The sequence below is a fragment of the Uloborus diversus genome, chromosome 3, assembly GCF_026930045.1.
Source record: "Uloborus diversus isolate 005 chromosome 3, Udiv.v.3.1, whole genome shotgun sequence".
NCBI classification, from domain to species: Eukaryota; Metazoa; Arthropoda; class Arachnida; order Araneae; family Uloboridae; genus Uloborus; species Uloborus diversus.
In genome coordinates, this window is record NC_072733.1 from 179731528 (window position 1) to 179753561 (window position 22034).

A 22034-nucleotide genomic window follows, 5' to 3' on the forward strand; every position below is an offset into this window, starting at 1 on the left:
GAGTATATCGTGCAGCTGTGGTTCATGAAAGTTTCAAAAACGTTTCTGAGTATTTCGGAATCCTCTTTCTGTAATGTCCAGAAACGTGTCTGAGTATTTCGGAATCCTCTTTCTGTAATTTTCAGAAACGTTTCTGAGTATTTCGGAATCCTCTTTCCGTAATTTCCAGAAAAGTTTCTGAGTATTCTGTGCAGCTGTGGTTCATGAAAGTTTCGAAAACGTTTCCGAGTATTTTGGAATTCTCCAAACAATTTTCAAAAACGTTTCCGAGAATTTCGGAATCCTTTTTCCGTGATTTTTTCTAAAATATAATTCTTTATTATAGTATTGCATACCATATCAGTTTCAATTCTTTCATATCTAAGAGCAATAATACAAGCAATTTTAGAATCATTCGTGGATTTTTTTTTTTTTTTTTTTGAATTTCTAATGACAAATAGCATGGTTAACAGCATAACATATGCACAGTTATAAATTTTTGAAAAATTATGAAATAATCTAGTAGTTTCATTCCTAATCACAGAATCGTCGGGGAATTGGAGTGGGGGTATCTTCTGAAAAGTGGGGATTGTTTGTTAAACAATCTTAAACTTCAGTTTTTCTCTCAATATTTTCAAGACAAAACTATCAACATATTGTATTTTTAATGCAGAACTTAAAAACATATCTTGTATCAAACTTGATAGCTTTTATCTTCGGATAAAATTTGACAGGACTTACCTACCCTTCGCGTTCTGGAATTCGTTCACCTCAAGTCAATTTCTCTGACGAACAAAGTGTACCGAAAAGTATCAACAGAGAAATTGATGAATTTAAATATGACACCAAGTCCCCCTGCTGGAACCATTCGGGTTGATTCTTCTGTTCTTGCCCTTTTCCAGCTCATCACAAATATAAATACTTATTCAAAATAGGTTACTGATTTTATTTTTACACTGTGCGCAAAATGCATTATACATTTTATTTATTAAAACATTGAACTCTATTACATGATTATTCCATTTCATATATACGAGAATCCCCCCCCCCCATAAGAGTGATGGTGCACCCATAAAATGCTATGAAGCGCCCCCCCCCCCTTGAAAAAGCAACATCATATACATTATAAATCAAAGTATCATATACATTATAAATCAAAGTATCATATAAATTATAAATCAAAGTATCATATAAATTATAAGTCAAATACTTTAATATGGTGTAAAAATACAAAATTATTTTAAGTTTTTTTTTTTTTTTTTTTTTTTTTTGCTTTTGGTAAAATTGAGGCTCGTAAAAAGAAAAAAATGAAGACAATTTTAAATACATATATGCATCTATTTGTTAAAGAAATTAATACACATTTAACCAGTGGTTGGAAGTAGCGACGCTACTGTAGTAGCTACATTTTTTTAGTAGTTTGTAGTGTAGCGCACTACTTTTTAAAAAAAGTAGAGTAGCGAGTAGTTCGCTACAAAAAAAAGTAGTTTGTAGCGATTTCTAAAAACTACTTTTGAATAAAGTTTAAAAAAAATAATAATAATTTGAATTTTGACATCTTGAATTCAAATTATGTTTTTCGCAATCACGAGTGTGTGTATGTAGGCGTGTGTGTTTGTGTGTAGGGGGTATGTGTATGTGTGTAGGCATATGTGTTTGTGTCTGTGTGCAGGCATTAATGTGTGGGTAGTTGTGTGTATGTGTTTGTGTATTTGTGTAGGTGTGTGTGTGTATGTGTTTGTGTGTGTGTGTGTGTGCGTGCGTGTGTGTGTAGTTGTGTATGTATGCGCGTGTGTGTAGGACATGGATGCAACCTGGAGACGGCTTTCGCTATAGGAGCAGCATTGTGAGGACCCGGTCGGCGGTGATGGTGCGGAGGGTGGCGGTGGGAAAATAAAATCAAAGGACATCAAAACAGTCCAGTGAGAACAATAAACAATCGTGATTGCTCAAAAAAAAACCGCATTTTTAAACGAATCTGACTAGTGTAAGTCTTACGCAAGTAAAACTCGCACCTATCAGATTCGTAAGACTGAAAAATACGAGCTGACCTCTGGCATATTAGTTTGACGCCATACGTTGTATCTGTTTGGCGCCATTAGTTTGTTTGGCATAGAAACTTTCACATTTTCCCAATATTCGCCTTGAATAGAGCATGGCTTAGAAAGAAAGAAACGATTTTTTTCCGTTTCATGAAAACTTTGCCCGTTAAGGGTCATTCCATAGAAATGTCAACCTCAGCCTCAAATTTTTTTTCCCCAAACCCTTAATTGTGACCTATCATTTCATTCAGCATACTTTTTAGTACATAAATCCAGTAACAGTTTGCAAAAATTTCATTCGGTATTTTTCATCTGGCTTTAAACGTGCGAGGATGTAGAAAAGGCTTAGCATGTGCAAAAAACATGCGTCTACGTTTTCTTGTGTAATGAAAAAATTTTTGCAAATTTTTAAAAGAACTATGTTTATTCTAAATGATTAGATGTTGACCCAATAAAATTGACTGTTATTTTTGCATACATTATAAGATAAGTACTTTAATTAGTTTGGTTATTTCACTGAAAATATTTACGTTACGTTAGTCACAAAAATGTACTATTGTCTGCTTAAAAACTGAACCAGATGATTGAACCAAACAGCACTTTTTATTTTCTTACATGTGTATCATATCTTCTTAAAAAGTGCAAAATATTTATTTCAGTATCAGTAGATATAAAATAATTAGTGTGACTAACATAACATTTGAGCTGTGACTAACGTAACATTTTAAAAATGACTACTAATATTTAAACTTATTTAATTTAATATACATTTTCATGTACATTTTTGAATATACATGCATTCTATATTGATTAAAAATATAAAGGGTGAAAAATACCAGTAAAATTACATTGTATAGACCTTCTGTTTACTTAAAAAAATACTTTTTTAAAGGTCTTTATAAAAATACTTCCAATTTAAAGAAATATTAAAAAAGAAAAAAGGTGAGTAAAGCAAATTGAGTACTCTGCTGAATGTGCATTCAACACAAGAATCCAAGCTTAAGAATTAAGTTAATAGAAATACAGTCTTAACAAAGAAGAACGTCTCTATTTTTTAGAAAATGCATGTCCACCTATTATTAAAATGAAGTAATGGCTGCTTGTTGGAAAACATTTGAAGATGTTACATGATACAGTGACAATAAGCGCTGCTGCCATATATTTCGGAAAATGCAAGAATAACCATTTAGAAATTCAAACATTTGCGGTGATATCTGGAATTAAAACGCATTCTGCAAAAACGTTCGAATATTTTTTTCTCAATATTACATTTTAATTCAAAAGCATGCACAACACTATTCGTTCGATGAATCAGTAAACCATAAAAAATAATATGCCATTGAAATATACTGCGGAGTTTCTTATGACGATAACTAGTATATCGGCAAAATACTAGAATTCGGTGAAACTGTCAATTTGCATAAAGTTAATTTTTTAAAAGAGAGATATTTAGGATTTAATTAGCCCAAGAATAATGTTATTCAGTTTGTAAAAGCAATTTTTTTTATTTGTTTATTTTTTTTTTGTACATTCAAATTGAGTTAATTGAACTGAATCCCTCCATTCAATTTCTTACACTATTATAGAAAAAAAAGTAAAGAAAGAACCATAATGCAACACAAATAAGGTTCCTAAAAAGTGTAAAAGTAATATAAGAGCAAGAAATCAATTATAAAAGTTTTTTTATATGCATTCATTGTTTATTATTCGATGGTTACGTTAGTCACGTTACGTTAGTCACACACAGTTTTTCGTAAAAGTACCATTAAGGGCCAAAAAAGATTCATCTGTAAAAAATCTGTAGTACATTTTTAAAAATAGATTGTTTACCTCTTACAAATATATCGGCCAATTTTAAATGCCTGCGTAAGTTTCAGAAAAATTTGCCTCGTAACATAAGCATTGTTTCTCAGGGTTGCAAAAATGTTACGTTAGTCACAATGCCTTTTTTGGTGAAAAAACACCTGCCAGCGCTTATTTTGCTTCAAATTCTTGGTGGAAATGAAAAATAGTCACCTTGTACATTTTAAATCTGCATATTAAACCAAAATACATTCATTTTTACTCCCGGTGTAAGTAGAAAGAGTTTGAAAATCAGCTGCGAATGTTACGTTAGTCACTATGGAATGATCCTTAAGCAAAAAGCTTTTGGTATCAATGCCATTTGCACATGCAGTCGAACCTCAACTTACGCGAGAGATGCGTTTCAAACTTTAGATAAACAGCTCGCTTATGTGAAATTATATTTCACCAACTTCATATTTAGAAAGAAAAAAATGCTGAGCGGCGATTTGTACGTTAACAATCTGATGTTTCAACAAGTACGGTGAAGGGAAATTTTGGCTTTCAGTGATGCTAAAGGGAAATTCCATTCACGAAACTAATATTTAGTACCCAAGAAACAAGGTGATATAAGCCCTGCGCTTCCACTCCAAAAAATTTCGTGTTCCGGGTGAGGAATTTGTGTCAGCTGCAAAATGCGTTTCTCGAGTAAAACTCGCTATATAGACATTTCGCGTTAGTCGAATCGAGTTGTAGCCAGAGTCCACTGTTGTTAAAAATTGCACATTGGAGTAAAGTATTTTTAGTTATGTTTCATGTTTCGGATAATTAGTAGCACCGTTTGGGATAGTTTTCACTGATCGAGTATTGATATATTAACATATTAAAAGTCAATTATTAAACGTTGTGAATTTTTGAGGTTATTTGTTAAAACTGAAAAATGCTTTTATTTCATTCTATAAGGGGCGTAAGAAAAGAGATGGTGTCCAGGTCCGGAACCCTAGCTTGAAGCTCAAAAGCAATTAATTCCTACGAAATATAAATTCCTTTACAATTAACTCATATAATGAAAATTAAAGTTTTTCTCTTTTGTTTAAAAGATGATTTTCATCATCTAAATCAATTTCATGTACATGTATGTCTATGTAAAATTTAAATCAAATTATGACTGGATTTATCTCAATTTCAAGTAGCCGAGTTACACTTCTTGAATGAAATGCTATTTACTGTTAGGAAAGGATTAAAAATTTTGAATGTTGAATTCCTTCCACTTCTTAATCCTTTCTTGCAGGGAATATTCGTGCAAATGGTAAAAAATGTTTGGATTGACGAATCGTTTCAGTAAAAGGAAAGAAAGAATAAATAATTTATTACAATATTTCATGTTCAAATGAACCAATATATCAATCTGAACATTTTTCTAATTTTTTCATTCAATCCTCAAATGGTGTGTATGTGTACGCTATTTATTTATTTATTTTTTAAAAAGTAGCGAAGTAGCGACTGCATTTCAAAAGTAGTTTGTAGTTGCTACATTTTGAAAAAGTAGTTGTAGTTGTAGTTTACATTTGTGTTAAATTAGTTGTAGTTGTAGTTCGCTACAAAAGAAATGTAGTTTTTCCAACCACTGCATTTAACTAATTTAAAGCGTTTCGCTAATGCAAATATTTAAAGAGATATCGTCATTTAGATAATACTGAAGCACTATGTTCCTAATTACAAGAGATAGTTTTTTTTTTACTTCATACAATCTAGCTACACTGTTTAGAAGAGAATGAAAACATGCAACCTTAAAGACGAACTATCAAACCTGACAATTTGCATATTATAACATATAATTCATAATGCTTGATACATAAATGTTCAGCCAAATATTAACTGAGATTGACACATAAAAACAAAGTACACAATAACACTTATTTAAAGTTTTTTATAATCTTCAATTCATAAATTTTACAGAATAAAACTAGACACACTTGCACTTTAAATATGTGTTCTATGTAATGTAAAATATTTTCAAATTGCAATAGTTCACAACGAAAAAATGATACTGAAGAAAATAGTTTTTTTTTTTAACGAGATTTATATGAACTAAATCTCTTTAAAGTAATAGAGTTGCAACGCGACTTACCTATTCGTCGGTGGTGGTCTTTTGCAGGCTTTGGTCACCAAAAAGGTGATTTTTATGACAGAATAAAATTCTGCCAACAAAAATTACCCATTTGGTAGAAAGAAGAAAAGTATCCAAGAAAAAAGTAAATTACCTACACAGGTTATGCGACGCAATGAATTTACATGGCGTCCTCTCGGCAGTTATTTGGTTTTTAATTTCAGTTTGTATTCCTTCCGCGAGCATGCGTCGAGAATTTGCACTTCGTACTTAAAAATAAGTGACATAGCTTCAAATTCAATCTCATGACGATACATATGCAAGAAAATATACGACTTTAAAATTATCTTCAGTGAATTCATGCGAGGAACAAAACTTCTACTAATCCCCTTGATGAGTGTTACTTCGCATACATGAGTCAGCACTTGTTTTTATTGCGTGCTTTCGAAAATTTCAGTTTGGATTTGCTCTGGACTATAAAATTGCCGTGTGAGCTGCGCATGCGTCGACTCTTACTTTCTTGCTAAACGGGAAAGGTTTTTGATTATAGCAGAAAACTGCGGAGGGCGTACGAATCTGTGTATTACGGAAAACTTTTTTGTATATTCAGAGAGTTTTCCGAGATTTTTTACAGTGTACGTACATACAGACGTCACGAAAAAACTCGTTGTTATTAACTCGGGAAACGTCAGAATGGATATTTCGGGCGTCTATACGTTCTTAGGTACATATGTACGTGTGGTCGGGTCGAAAAAAAAACTCAACATTTATTTGGGGGTGAGCAAAATGGAAATTAAGGCCGATTTTTGAGGGAAAATTTTTTCGCGAATACAATACTTCCTTTTTTGTAAAAGGAAGTAAAAATGTGGGTGGTACCTTGAAAATTCAGTTGGATGAACTATCTGACTAATTTATAAAATTCGGCACGAATTTAAAAGAGGCAACATAAACTTGGATGAAACATGGTGAATCGCATTGCGTTAAGCTGCTCAAGTTTTCGAATGTCTCTTTTATAAGTGAGAGGTAAAATTGGAGAAATTATTTAAAAACCTCTACTGATACTGCAATGTTGTGAAACTAATCAGCGTTCACTCCCTGCTGTAATGAATCAAATGCACTGATACAATGATTGGTACAGGTAGCAACTTGGCTTGGTATACCGAATGCGAGTTAAATTGGATACGGCAATACACAAATCATACAGACATCGTTTTTGTCGGAAATTGGCAGTTCTTGAGCAAAAGCCAAGCATGACTGCACGAAAGAAAAATCTATTTTAGATGGTCATGAAGTTAATGGGGATCTTTTACTAAATGTCCGTAAAACCACATGGAGCCATAGTAAGCGTTTTCATCAATAGCATTATTTTTTTGCGCAGAAATCCCTTTTCATACCATACGAAGTGAAGGGCACACTTTTGCTTACCAAACGATATTTGCTAATTGGTATGTGACTTTGCAGTACTCTACAAATGGTGCACGGAATTCCAGAAAACTATTATTCCAAGTAACAAAAGCAGTCATTCCTAAAAAGCACAACTTTTTCTATTGGACACTAAAATGTAACTTTTAGAAAAATAAAGTTAATCCCGCTGGATCTCGGAGGACTGTCTGCTCCCAATCCCGAAATCCAGCGGAATTAAATTCGTCACTGGATTGTAAACCCTACTTTTCTCTTTTATTCCTTCTCAATGGATTTCAGTCTAAATCGGAACTTACGTGCACCATGTTCGTATCTATAGTCCGCTAAATGCGCTTAAATGACGCACTGATAAACTGATGAGATTCAGCTACATTTTTAGTTTTACTCTTTCCCAGGCACTAATCTATGTAATATAATTTCTCTTTTACAGCTTTATGACAACAATAATCGGAATCAAGTAATGTACTGTAACCATGGGAGAACACCTCAATCAGACTATGATAAGAACGAAAGAAAAACCTTTTATGTTTCAACCGGGAGACTTGGAGTGATATTCAATACAGACCGATTTGGATCTACAATTTTATATCGTGGATTTCAACTTACTGTGACAGTAGTAAACAGTAAGATTTTTTTCGTTGTTGTTCATCTAATACTTTTACTTCTAAAAATGCATATACTTTTTTTCAAGAATGTACCTTGCACCAGAGATGTCCCTCTCGCCCCTCCAAGAGCAATAGCGACCCAGAGCCTGATTACCGCAAAGGCCTACTAGGCCTGGGCCTGAGGACTCTCTTCCTAAGGGGCCCCAAATTATTTAAAGGATTATGCATAGCAATACAACTAAACGAAAATTACACATTTTTTAAATAATAGTTTAAAATAATGACGTGTTAATTGGAAAAAAACTTTCTTAAATGAGAATTTTTATTCATTCTTCCAGTAGCGAATTTACCATGTCACAATTAAGAGAGGCCTCGAAGGAGACTCATAAATGCACGTGAAAAATGATTTACATAGTTATGTGAAAGACAGAGGGGCTCCCAAACCTGCAAATTAACCACTGCAATCCGCTAATCCTTCAGGGGGCCTACAAATTTTTGTGGATCTGGGGCCTCATTTTTTAAAAGTCGGACCCTGGGCGCACCCCCTCCAAATACCCCCCCCCCCCCACGAAGACGCCCAAAAACAAGATCTTCCCCTAAGAAAATAAAAACACCAAACTAAAAATTTAAATCGCCCACACGGGGGCACCCCAGCTTACACGACACGTCGCGGTCTGAAAAAAAAATGTCTCAAATGACTGTCGACGTGTAAGATAGTTTGGATGCGCGTAACATTATATGTGAATAAAATATCACATTATTACTTAAATCGGGTTTTGATAAATTTCGCCTGATATTCGTCGTATACCGTTAGAGAACTCAAAAAAGTATTTTAAATCATTTGAGTTTTGACGTTTGAATTCAAATTATGTTTTTCGCAATCACGAATTGCGATATGAACCTACTCGTTGGGTTTTTTTTCTTCTACAAATGGAACGGAATGGAAAAGGCCAAAAATTTTGCACACGTCATATGGTGATTTTCTAAAATTGGTAATACGCATGGAGGGTATTATCTAGGGGAGATGACGTCGTACCACTCGATGTCGTGCCAAACAGCAACCCAGCCAGCAAGGTTTTTTTTTTTTTTTTTTGCCGACCACGTGGAGCAATGCTGATGTGACAGACGCGTCCACGAAGAGATGGCGGGCAACCTTCAAGCGGAAACATCATTGTATTAGTTGTAATAGGTTGTTTGTTATTATGTTGTAATAGATAAGATCAGCGAGAACTAGTCTTACTACTCGGTGCTTTCTGGTTGATTCTACCTATTACAAATAATATTTTTGCCTAATGGTCATTTGCCATCACATTTAATCTCTCCGTGGTCAAGCTTTACTAATAGCAAACAAATATTGAAATTACTAGCTCCAAACGTGAGCTAGTTTTGTAATTTGCCAAACAATTTATACAGTATAGACAACATTAGCCATTATTATCAGTGCTGTTCCCATCAATTTTTCCGAGTATATACTGTAATCATTATGCACAATATGTGGTATGCGATTGTAGGGCGTTCAAAAGGCGTTTATTTATTAAAAGTGTTAGGAAATATAAGGAAATAACGTTACTTGTAGGAAAATGTCGTTAACAAAAGTATATAATTTTTGCTTTAGGAAAATTTAAAAATGCAATGATAGAATCTGAATTAAGATAAATAAATACCTTTGTGCTGAAAATTAAGTAAGAAATAAAAACGTCAAAAAAGCACTAATTACAGATTACTGCAGACACGTGTTTCGGCGTTGCAAGGAACGCCTTTTTCAATGCAAAAAGTAATGAGATTATGGATTAAAAGACTTGACGTTGTTATTTCTTACTTTCTGAATTATTAATGAAAATTTTTGAAACTTGAGGGTATACGCTAATTTTTCTAAAAAATGTTTGAGAGCATACGACGTATATGGAGTTTACCTTATAGGAACACCACTGGTTATTATTCAGGAATACTATGTGACAAACAGTTTAATGTTCGTGGACTTCATTTATTTTACGTTCAAGTAATATAACAAATTTGTGTTTACGACCTGAACCACTATGGCAGTGTTGCTGCTAAAGTTAAAATTTATTTTCAAAATAGATGTATGATAAATAATCTTTAAAAGTTTATAATTGTTTATAATCATTCATGAAAATCCTATTTTTTCTCAGAATGACACTGGTACAGTATTATACTATTTTTTTTTTTTGTAAAACTAGATTCTAGGAATTGATGTCAAAGGTATTTGGAATATTTTACACAAATGATGCAACAAGAGCTAATCATAAAGCAATAAATTGATAATTGTGGTGTACCCTTATGGAACGATTCACCATCAATTAATAGCTTCAATAGCCTCATTGTTGTTCAAGAAATGGTCGAACGTGAGTTTTTGAAATAAGAGTGAAACGCGATATTTAATGTGATTTTGATAAATTATGATTCACTCTTTATGAAAATGTGGTTTTGCGAGAAATAAAAGCTTTCTCTCAGTTAATATTTAATTTCAAAATAAGAGACAAAATTGGCGAAATATCACGCGACGCAAAAACGCAACGTGATTGGCCTAACGTCACTATTCACCCCAAAGTTGTCATTTTCGTTACTAGTCCAGTTGCATACTTAAGGAAAAAGACCCTCCGTGGGAAATTTCGTGAGGAAATTGTGAGACCAATTTTAATGCATTCCTTATGGCCTATGTAACTATGCCTCACCGGGTGTTTTGCTTGAATTTGTGTCAGACCGCCTGTGTGACGTCATTAATCCAAGATGGCGGCTGCACTAGATGTTGATGAAAATTTTCGGTTTTAACTCAATTTTGAGGCATATTATGAAATTTTTTCAACTTAATTATATATTTAACACTTTAATACTATTACATTTCAAATTTAAAAACAAATTGTTTATATAAAATAAGTTATTTATTTGGCTGTTTTTGATTTTTGATACAGATTTTATGAACTTTTTTAGTTACCAATAGCAGTTAAAAAATATTTTGGAAAGCTTGTACGATTAAATCAAATTTATTATTCCAAAAAACCAGTAAAATTATTTACATACACGTGTTTTGGGGTTATAAGAAGCTTTTTTTTTATGTAGAAAAAATTTACAACTTCCGTTACTTAATATCAGAAGCAATGACAATTTTATTTTTTACATTTTATGTACTCTAAGTAATGAATAATTTATTTAAACTCTGATTTTAATTCAGAAATATAGATTTAGAAGTAAACAAACAGTCCTCACTTAAAGTTCTTCATCTGAAGTGTCATCAATATCGCTTTGTTGGCTGCGTGCAGAATCTTTTTTATCGCCACCAAAGGTTTTCTTACACCGCCTTTTCCGAGGCAGAAAAAACACTTATTTTTGTCACCTACGACAATTTTGGATCTCGTTGTGTGTAGCCTACAACCTTCTCTTCATGAATGGAAGTAGAACAAGATGGTTTATTCTTTTACATTTTGTGTAATTTCTTAGTTCTGTTCATACTTGCTTTATGAGTGCACTTCTTGTAGCATTCTGCATGCCATAATGCGTTTTCATTTTTCAATTCTTCTACGGTTACATTCGTTAATCTATCAGTAAGTAATGTATATACTCTTTGTCATTTCATTCTGCTCTCTTCTTGATACATTCTAATACTTTATCATAACCAATGGGTTTAACTAATGGGCACTTCTTAATCTGACAAAAAATACATAGTTTATAATTAATTTGTAGTCTTGCTTTTTTTGAAGATAGAGGCAAAGAAATTTGTAAATGAGTTTCTGGGAGAGAAGACATCGTGAATAAAATAGCAGTGATAAGTTACGGAAAAATAACCGTACTTGTAGATTTGCAGACTATTCACTAACGAACCGGTAAACAATACTTTCTCTACTCAGAAGCTTTATCTTCTATTCTCCCTACAAATTCCTTAAGAGCACCCCTGATGTACGACATTCACATCCGGTCAAAGAGTTTAGGGGATCAGGGGGTATACAGGTTGTTAGAATTCTGTTAAACGATTAAACAGTCGAACCTCGATAAAACGAACTCAAAGGGACCTTCAAAGTGAATTTGTCTCAACAGCAGCTCGTTTTATCCGAAAAACAAGTGTTAGGTGAGTTTAGTGATTTTAAACAGAAGGACGGGGGGATCGCAAATGTAGTTCGCTTTAGCAGTAGTTCGTTGTGATCGTGTTCGAATTAACGAGGTTCGACTGTACTAATGTTTAGTGATCTTACTCTGAAAATTAAAAGTATTTTTAACTGCGAAAACTCACTCGAGGTACTTTTAAAGCAGCTAATTCTGAGAGTCAAAGTGAAAAAAGATTTATCAGATTTTTTTTTTAAATAAGTAAATAAAAAAATAAATTAAATATTTTGCTTTTAATTTATAGTATGAAGATGAACTGAATATTAATCAAATAAATTCACCAGAAAATTATCACAAAATACCCAAAAATTAACTCATAATTGCAAAAACTCATCATAGTCGCCATCTTGGATTGATGACGTCATACAGGCCGTTTGACACAAATTCAAGCAAAACACCCGGTGAGGCATAGTTACACAGGCCATAAGGAATATAAAAAAATTGGTCTCACAATTTCCTCACGAAATTTCCCACGGATTGTAGTATGCCCCCCTACTATACCGGTAACTTGTACTATCGGCGTAGCGTAGGCTACGGTGTTGGTGTCTGATTTTATAATGTTTTTAATGCTTCTTATCAGGGCCCAATTTCCAAATAGGCAGAGTAAGTACCTGGCCTAGGGAGGCAAAATTTTCAGGGGCGGCAAATTTTACTTGAGCCATACGTTTTTTAAATGGATTTTTTTTTATTCTTGAAAGTAAAATATTAACATTCTTTCAATTTTCACAGAGACAATATTTTCTTGAAATCTAATAATAATTACTTTCACACATCTTATGAAAATCAAATGTTTTTTTATCATGGTAACTGAAGTGCGTCAATATTAACAGAGGCGCATCGAATAAAATTTTTGGGAGTAGGAAAATTCTCATTTTTTCGAATTATAAAGTACGAGCTTACACGCATATCATAACATACGTACATAACATCTAATGAGAAGGAACGTTAGGTATCATTAAAAAACAATTTTAAAAATTTAAAAAAAGAAAAAAGAATATGTTGCAATATTATCTACAAATTTTCCGAATCGTCAGCAAAATTTGCCGAATAAGGAATTTTTTGGGAGCTCGCAGTGACTTATTCCCATCGGTGCGCGTCATCATTTCTTCACAGGCGTGACAGTTCAAATTTCGGAAGCACTTTTTGGCGTGTTTTTGAGTTTGTGCTTCTCTTATGGGGGAGGGAGCGGTAGATTCCAAATCTGCCTAGGGGCGGCATGGAGCTAAATTCGGCCTTGTTTCTTAAATGGATTTTTATCGTATTTAATGCATGCAGTATTCCTTCTGGCTTGTAATGAACTTTTATGTCTTCTAAATATGTTTCTCTTAAAAATAAAGCTCTTTTAAAATGATTTAATGGAGTTCACGTTATTAACAAGGCTAAACCAATGGGTTCCCGAGCTAAACTACACTTTTGTTTTTATGTTAGCCTACGTTTCCGTAAAGAAAAAAAAAAGATTTTAAAGAAACAAAAGTATTCAAAACAATCATACTAAAAAACTGATTTCCGGTAGCAAAAAAATCAACAAAGTTTTTCAGAACATGCTCTCAGTTTTATGCTTCAAAAAGTCACAAAAATGATAATAATAACTTCTACATATTCTTAACATCAACGAAGGTGCGGGCGGATTGAATGATTTAGTAAATTTAAACAACTTATATTTACAGCACACGCATCATTTTGACATTTTTCAAAACCTCAATTAAGTATTTTTCTTTTAAAATTTTTAGTTTTAGCAGAATTACCATTATTTTTTTATCGACGATCAAGGCGTAAAATATTTTCTTTTGAAGTAATTTTTTTAAATTTGAAATGGCGGTTTGTTTAAAAATAGAAAATATTTGAAAATAATTGAATTGATATTGTACTTAATTACTGTTTTACCTAATAAGTTTTAATTGGGAGAGCATGGATTTTTGATGTTATTGTGTAGTTAATGTAATTAAATAATGAGAGTTGAATCTGATAAATGTTTTGTCATTTCACTGAAGAAATACGTTTAGGTTATAATTGCAATCCTTTTTTTTCTTTTTTCGCAGTAGATGTTACTAAAAGTTATTGGCATTTACACACAAAAGTATTTTTGTGCTGGTTATGGGGACCGCATAGGTTTTATTAATATTATTATAAGAGATTGAAATAGTCGGGGAAAAAAAAAACAGGAAATTTTGGGAGAAAAAAGTTTTTCCCCCCTTTTTCCCCCGAAAAAGTTTATTTTCACTTGAGAAAAAAAGAAAATGTTGAAATTTCCAGCACAAAATTAAGTTTCCAGAAATGTATAATATTTACATTCCAATGCTTTTTTTTTTATTTTTTATCTTCAGTATATCACATGAAGGTATTAACTTTGATAATTCAAGCTGTACGAGACGTTAACTTCCCTCTTCACCGAAGTGTTATTTGCTACTTTTCTCATTCACATAGTAAATGTTAAATGTATACGCAAAACAGAATTAGTGTATCAATAACTGATTTTTTTGTACATTTCCATTTAATGCGTGTGTACTCCTACATACATAACGGGGTATAACTTTTAAAAAAGCAAATATATCTGTCAAAAAAATTGACTTGATTTAGTTTATAAATATCGCATCTTACTCAGTATTAATGGTTGATTAATGATTTGTCTAATTCAGATAATCTTGAAACTTGAATGAATAATTATGAATAAAGAAAGCTATTGATGAATTTTTTAATGGTAAAAGTTTTGTGTATATTTCTGTTAAAAAGAAAACAAATTCCAAGGACAGCATATATCTTCATATGTTAAGCGTTTTTCATGCTTTCTAAGAAAATATAGATGTTAAATACATTTAAATTTGTAAAAAAATCAATTTTTTCATTTTTCCGAAAGAAAATCCGAAAAATAAATTTGTAACTACTCCATTTAGTCCTTACCATAATGATTACTCTAAATTTAATAAATAAGTAAATAGTATTAATAAAGAGCAGCAAAACCGCAATGATAAAATGCAAGCTGAACCCCGGTCTTCTGCTGCAAACAAAACTTGCAGGAGAGCACAATGACGTGACATCAGCGGCCATGTTGATTTGTTGTTTTCGCGCTAAATTTTCAGAGTCAACTTTAAACAATGAAAACTTTTGTTCACGGAGCTCGTATAATAAAAAATAGGTATTGTTTTTCATGTATTTTTCTACTCTACAATGTCGAACTAAAAACGCACAAACTGTACAAAAGTACAGATTACATCTTTGAGATATTTATATAGTAATTATTTTCTTCCACAGGATATCCTTGTAGGTCTTATGAATACTATTGTCGAAATCAGCGATGCATCGCTGACGGAATTAGATGCGATGGATATAATCACTGCGGTGACGGAAGCAGTGAAATAAACTGCTGTAAGTAGTTTTAAACATACGTAAAAACTTTCCAAAAAACTAAATATTTTTATATATCCTAAAACGTTTTTGCACAGTTATTATTAAACACCAAACTTTTACTCAGTGATTGAAGCTATAATTTAAATACATTTTTGTTACAGTCATGGCCTGGACATGCAAACCGCAAGGAATGCAAAACCTTGTTTTTCTGATAATAATTTTCTAATATATTCGTAAATCTCTCCTTTTTGCACGCACACAAAAATGCACTAAAAGAAAATGTTATGTTTGAAACTTTAATAATATTGACCTGGGTTGTCCAAAAAATAGCATTCAAAGTAAAAAATAAGAAAAGGAAATTAAAAAAAAAAAAAAGAAAGTGTTCTCCGTTATACACACAAACAGGCAAATAGTTATAACAGCAACAAAAAAAGTTTGTCTTATTTGGTATTTGATTTCCTAGATCTTTTAAATAATAAAGCGCATTTCTTTTTTTATAGTTAAAACATTTAAAACGATGCAAAGTTGCCCTGCGTGATGTGTAATTTTTTTTTTACAACATACTTGTAAAAAGGAATTTGAAAAGAAGATTTTGCTTGTATTCGGTGTGATGGGTCTTCCTTTTTACTTGTTAAACTTCATTGTGAAAAAATAATTATTTGATGTGAAGTTTTGTGGACGTATAATTCGTTAAAAAGAATCAATAAACCTTTTAACGACTGTCTTAACTTCATAATTATGCATTTAAGAAAAAATATAATGAAGATCTGTAGTGGCATGAAATAAACACAAAATGTAAAACTTTAGTTGGAAATCTTTAGTTTAATTACATAAATTTCCTTCCCAAAAATAAGTCCAGCAGTAAGCTTTGTTGTTTCTAGTTATTAAAACTAAAAGTCGTCGTAGAAATTTTGAGAGGTTTCGAAAAAACGTGAGAACATCGCAAATCTTATCGATTTTTTTCACTTTTATAATAGGAAAAATCTTTTCCATAAAAATAGTTCACATTCGGGTTTCACGAACTAAAAAAATCTAAAGGTCAATGGAAAAACAAAGAAAATAGATGAAAAACTCATAATCAGTAAATTAAAACAATAAAAGTAATGTTTTTTCTTGTCTTAAAGTTTTCATTCTAATTTTATTTTCCTCTATTTATTTTGTCTTGCTTAGATAATTCAAGAAGAACAGGAAGAACGGTTGGAATTGCTATTGGTAGTATTTTCCTCGTCATAGGAATAATTATGGCTTTGGTTTATGGAATGCGAAGATGCAAATCTCAAACAGAGATAGAAACCGTAGTCACCACGCATCAACCACCAACTTATCCAGTTAATCCCCCACCTGCTTATACGACTTCAATAAATAGTCAAGCTTATCCGCCACCAGGGTATACTACATACCCTCAAGGACATGCAAATCCAACTTACCGATAACTTAAAGCTTCTGAAATAAAAGCGGTAAAATTACGTTAGGCTGCTGTTGTACACTCGCTGGAGTGTTGTCCAAGATTGCTGAAAAAGTACGGTGCTTGTATACAATTCAAATAAATACAATTTATCTTAAATGTTACTTTTTTAGTTCAAATGAACGAACAGCAAACATTGAATGTATTATAGGAGAGGGGGAAACTCTTTTTCTTTCTTCTCTTTGTGATTTTTAATTTTTTTTATTTTCTGCAATTTTTATTGTTACGAAAAATTTGTCATAACATACATTGAAGTTAAAAAAATTTACTAAATGCATATGACGTCACTCTGAAAGTTCGTAATGATTTAACGTGTTAGGTAGATTTTGAGTAAGTGGGAGTGCGCCTAATAAGGCCACCCTAAAGTTAGTGATCTAGTATCTCGTTCATTTGTGATTCAATTGACTCCAAATTTTAGATATTCGTTTCATGATTCATTAAAAATAAGAAAGAAAATGTCTAAGCAAAAATTTAAGTTTCAGTTATGTTTTTCATCAGTTTTAACAAAGAGAAGCGATTTGGTCTAGTTAAGTACACGAGTTCTTGAAAAAGGCCAAATCTGAAAAGCGCTGATGAGTACTATCAAACGAAAACAATTGAAAAATTCTTCATTGTCAATATAAAACAGATTAAACCACATTTGATAAATTTAAAATCTTCATCAAAAATTCCATAAAAATTACTTCAATGGAAAGAAGAAATATCAATCGTCACATTTTGGGCACTAATCAGTCGTTACTTTCTGTTTTTTACCCGACTGCGCGTGCGCGACGCAAAGGAGGGTAATGTGTTTATCAGTCTATGTATGTATGTCTGTTCCTATGTGGCGTTCTATAGGCTAAACGCCTTGGTCAATTTTGGTAATTCTTACGTCAATCCATTTGTCTTAAGCTTGGGAATGTCACTAAACACTTGACAGCAATCAAAATTACCATATCAACAACCAGTTGCCATATTTTGTCAGTTTGGGATCGGCGCAAGTTGGGTGTTGCACACTGTGTCGCACGCTACCTGCGTGCGACAAATACAGGTAGTTTTCGCTGCCTGAATTTTTTTGTTTACTAAGTCTACTAATTGGGGTTTCAATGGTCAAGTGGTGTAAGCGATTTCTTCTCCCACTTGAGACGGTGGGGCAAGACACTCTCGCTCCGGATGTACTTTCCCCTCTTTCTGATGTAAATTCTTTCATGTGTTTTTTATATGTATTCTGTACAGTAATAAAAAAATATATCATGCGTAAAGAAACCAAGACACTTAGATTGTAGTCCTCATCAAAATAAACCCGTGCAATAAGCACTAAAAGAAAGAAAGTCTACTAATTCAATTTTCATCTCTAACATGTTGCGTTTTTTCCTGGATTCAAGAGACTGAGTTTCGCGACGTGTACTTTCTTGATGGGCTCTTTAGTTTTGCGAGAAAGATTCGACTGACGACGTTTCCGATTTCGCGTCATCATGAGTTATACAGGCTGTTTATACAGCTGTGCTGTGGTTGACTTAAGTTCGCGCATTTTTGCCGAAGGTCAAGCATGTGTAGCTTTAAGCCGAGTTAGGTCTCTAGAGGGACTAATTATCAGTAGTTTAGACCACCGTAAGTTACTTAATAAACCTCATTATCCAAACAAACTCTCTCCATGAAATGACAAGATTGCGAAATGTATCGTCTTATAATCATAATAACTAAGTCAATGAAAATTAACTAAAAAGTGTAAATTGAAAAATTATTAAATAAAAACAAAAAAAGCGACTGCGTGAAAACCAAAAAAACTAAAAAAGGAAAATGTATAAGCCCAGTAGTTTAGAATGTTATTAAGTACTACTGAATAACTACGCCGTTGAAATAGTTTTATGACCGTACACAGATAAGACAAATCATAAATTCAAAAGCAGAATAGAAGGATCAACAGTCGGGGGCCCATTCTAATATTATGGGGTTCCTTGAATCGGAAAGGAATTGTAATTTTTTCCCCTCACACTTTTAAAAATGAAATCATATATATATATATATATATATATATATATATATCACGGCAAAAAAAAAAGGAAAAATCCATGCATGGTAAACATGACATTCTTATCAAAGACAAAGATCAGTTACTGATGTTTCTCTGGGCATAAAAGGGAAGGCATGTAGTTTCTCTCAATTCTCACCATACAACAAAAATATTCATTCGGAAACTGTTCACGAAATCGAGAGTGAGGGGGGAGCACCTGGGATCAAATGCCTGCATATACAGTAGACTCCCGCTACCACGCGATCCGACTTACGCGAAATGGCTATAACGCGAATTTTTCACGAGTAACAAATTTTAGAGCTAACGCGAATTTTTCGTTCACAACATGAATTTTTTTAGAAGGAAGTATCAGCTTCGTTATTGGCTACTAAATATCGATTTCGTGAATGTTATTACGTCCCCTTTGAGCATCACTGACAGCCAAAGTTCGCACACCAAACTAGTCTAGTGCATCATATAACCGTAATGGCACCTTAGTGTCACCTTCATCTAAAGTTTGAAAATGTGAAGAAAAAGAAAGTTTCTGATAAAAAAAATTTAAAAAGGCTAAGATTCTCGATATGCTTAAACAATTACAAAACGTCGAACGTAACGCGACAATAAGTATGAGTGAATCTTCCATATATACAATTAAAAGTCAAAACAAAAAGATGTCCGTAAAAGTTTAGAACTTATTTTCAATATTGAAGCTTAAGGACAGTCTAGCAAAGTAAAAATTATGAAAATGGAAGCTACGCGCGCTCTTGCATTGTGGATTAATAAAAAGATCAGGTAAAGGAGATATAGCCACAAATTGAAACGTTTTAAATAAAAGGTGAAGCGAATTTAAAAATGTATTAGATAAGAATAACGATTCGATCTTGGAGCATAAATCATCACTAATATCCTCATTTTTAAAACTCGTAAATATTGCTACTGTATCTACTGTACAGTACTATTTTGTGCATCATTTTATTTTTACTGCATGCAGTGCGTACCGTGTTGTTTTATTTTATATCTTTTATTCCTATCGGTCATTTATTTTGTGCATCTTAAGTATTTCATGTTGAATAACAGTTTTTTTATTTTTCAAATACAGTAAAACGTTCAGTTCTTTATGGAAGAAACTGTAAAGGTTAAGGAATGCTTTAGAGCAGTCTGAGGGGTGTTTATAAGTGCCTAAAAGTATTTGGTATGCTTTAAAAAATTTGTATGCATTTATTTTTCCACAACGCGAAATTTCAACTTACGCAAGGAGTCTTAGAACACATCCCTCGCGTAAGTCGGGATTCGACTGTATCCCATTCTCCTCCCCCCCTCCCTTTGATCAGGCGCGTTGACTACAATAACTTACAGTAGATACACCGCATCGGTATAGTTGCCGCACCCCAAAAAGAGTAAGTTTTTTAAATTCAAAAAATTTTAAAATGTTCTGAAATGCCGCATTGCTATAAACGCAGCCCATAAAAAGGATGAGCAACTCCTTGATATTGATGATGTATCAGAGTAGAAAATACCCATTAAAAAGAAAAAAAATACAGTACATATTTGCTTGTGGCTCTATCCCCCAACTTTTAAAAATGTGATGAAATAAAAACTGAATCTCGCATTTAAATTAATTTCCGATTTTTCACCAAAAATCAGGAACGTTTTGCCTTTTTGTTTTGGTAATCACACTCTTTGTAAGGAAAGAAAATGAAATTTTATAATTATGTTTACGATTTAGAATGAACAATTATGATATTTATGTATGAAAAAAGTTAGTTTCCGCAATTTTTTTTTTGAAGTGGTCCGTTTTTGTGAATTTCTGTTACCTGTCGTTTTCATTTTGCACTAACATCAATAAAATATGTACAGTGTACAAGTTTTTCATTTATTGCTTCCTTACGTTCCTTTTAAGGTTTTACATTGCCGATTGCCTTCTGCTTAAACAGAGGTCCATTTCAACTGTAATCATCTATACAAAAAATTGGCAAATAGGAAATTCAGCTTTTCCCGCACTTTTTGAACAGTCGGCCTTTTACTTTAATTAAAGCTTCTAATTGACGGGTAAAGAATTTATAATTACATCTGAATATGCCAGTACCTATTTCTTTATTGTTTCGTTAAGACAGTAGGCAGTGGCGGGTTGGTTGAAAAAATCGGCCCTGGCATTAGGAGGTGTAGCGGCCCCATAGCTCTTATAGATATTAAATTTTACCTAACGATTGGGATATCACTTAAATATGAGGAAATTATTCTTAACAACTAAATATGTTTTATTTAAACAAAATTTAACAGATATGAACACTTCTGCGCTTTAATGGTGAACAAATTGATACAGTATTAGCTAAACCTTATTTTGGGGGAAAATTGTGATTGTAATTCTCCATTTTTAAGTATTTTTATAACGCATGGAACTTGACTGAATATTTCCTTAATGATAACTCTGCTTGGCTAGTATGTCCTTTTTTTGCAGTCATAACAAGTAACTTAATTGCAATGTTATATGAAACTGATCTAGCGATGTTCACATGGATGAAAGACTAGGGCCGTCTTAGAACGTGATGGGTCCCTCGACATAAACATACATTACTGGGCCCTCTCATAAACATTCCCTTTTTTATACTGCCATGTCCTGACGACCCCCAGACTGGATGCGAGGGCAAAAACCTAGTTTGAGGGGTTGGGTTCGAGTTTGGCAGCCCCTTAATATTTTTTCAAACGCATGTATCAATATAAAGAGAGAGAGAGAGAGTGGACTTAGCTTTCTGGTTTCTGGAAGTCATTAAAGTATTAGCAATATAAGCTTAATGGAAAGATTAACGTTGAGTGTGAAATAGGGGGGGTCCGGGGGGCCTCTCCCCCGGAAAATTTTCGAAAATGTAGTCTTAAAAACTCAATTTTAGACTATTTGGTGATGTTAGGGGAGCGTAGGTTCAGGGCTTCTCCTGCTACAATTTTTCAGAAGTGGAAATCCAAAAACAGAATTTCAAATTATCTTCGAGTATATGGTATGAAGAGCGGTTCCGGAGGCTCTCCTCTGAAATTTTTAAAAATATATTAGTTCTGAAAACGCAGTTTTAGAAGATCTTTGGTGATTTTAAGTCGAGATACATTCCAAGGTTCCAGAAAATTTTCAAATTGAAGGCTTAAAAGCCTTTTTTGGTAAAGACTAGGACACCGGTTCCGAAAA

General features: G+C 32.9%; 1 protein-coding gene across 1 annotated transcript in view; it reads left to right on the forward strand.

Annotated features, from left to right (window-relative positions):
- LOC129218711 (uncharacterized) overlaps nucleotides 1-16965 on the forward strand; it is a 36952-nt gene extending 19987 nt beyond the window's left edge. Inside the window, exons 3-5 of the mRNA XM_054853034.1 lie at nucleotides 7766-7958; nucleotides 15306-15419; nucleotides 16572-16965. Of these exons, the coding sequence (XP_054709009.1) occupies nucleotides 7766-7958; nucleotides 15306-15419; nucleotides 16572-16834 (570 nt within the window). The 3' untranslated portion in view covers nucleotides 16835-16965. The remainder of the gene's footprint in view (nucleotides 1-7765; nucleotides 7959-15305; nucleotides 15420-16571) is intronic.
- The last annotated feature ends 5069 nt before the right edge of the window (nucleotides 16966-22034 follow it).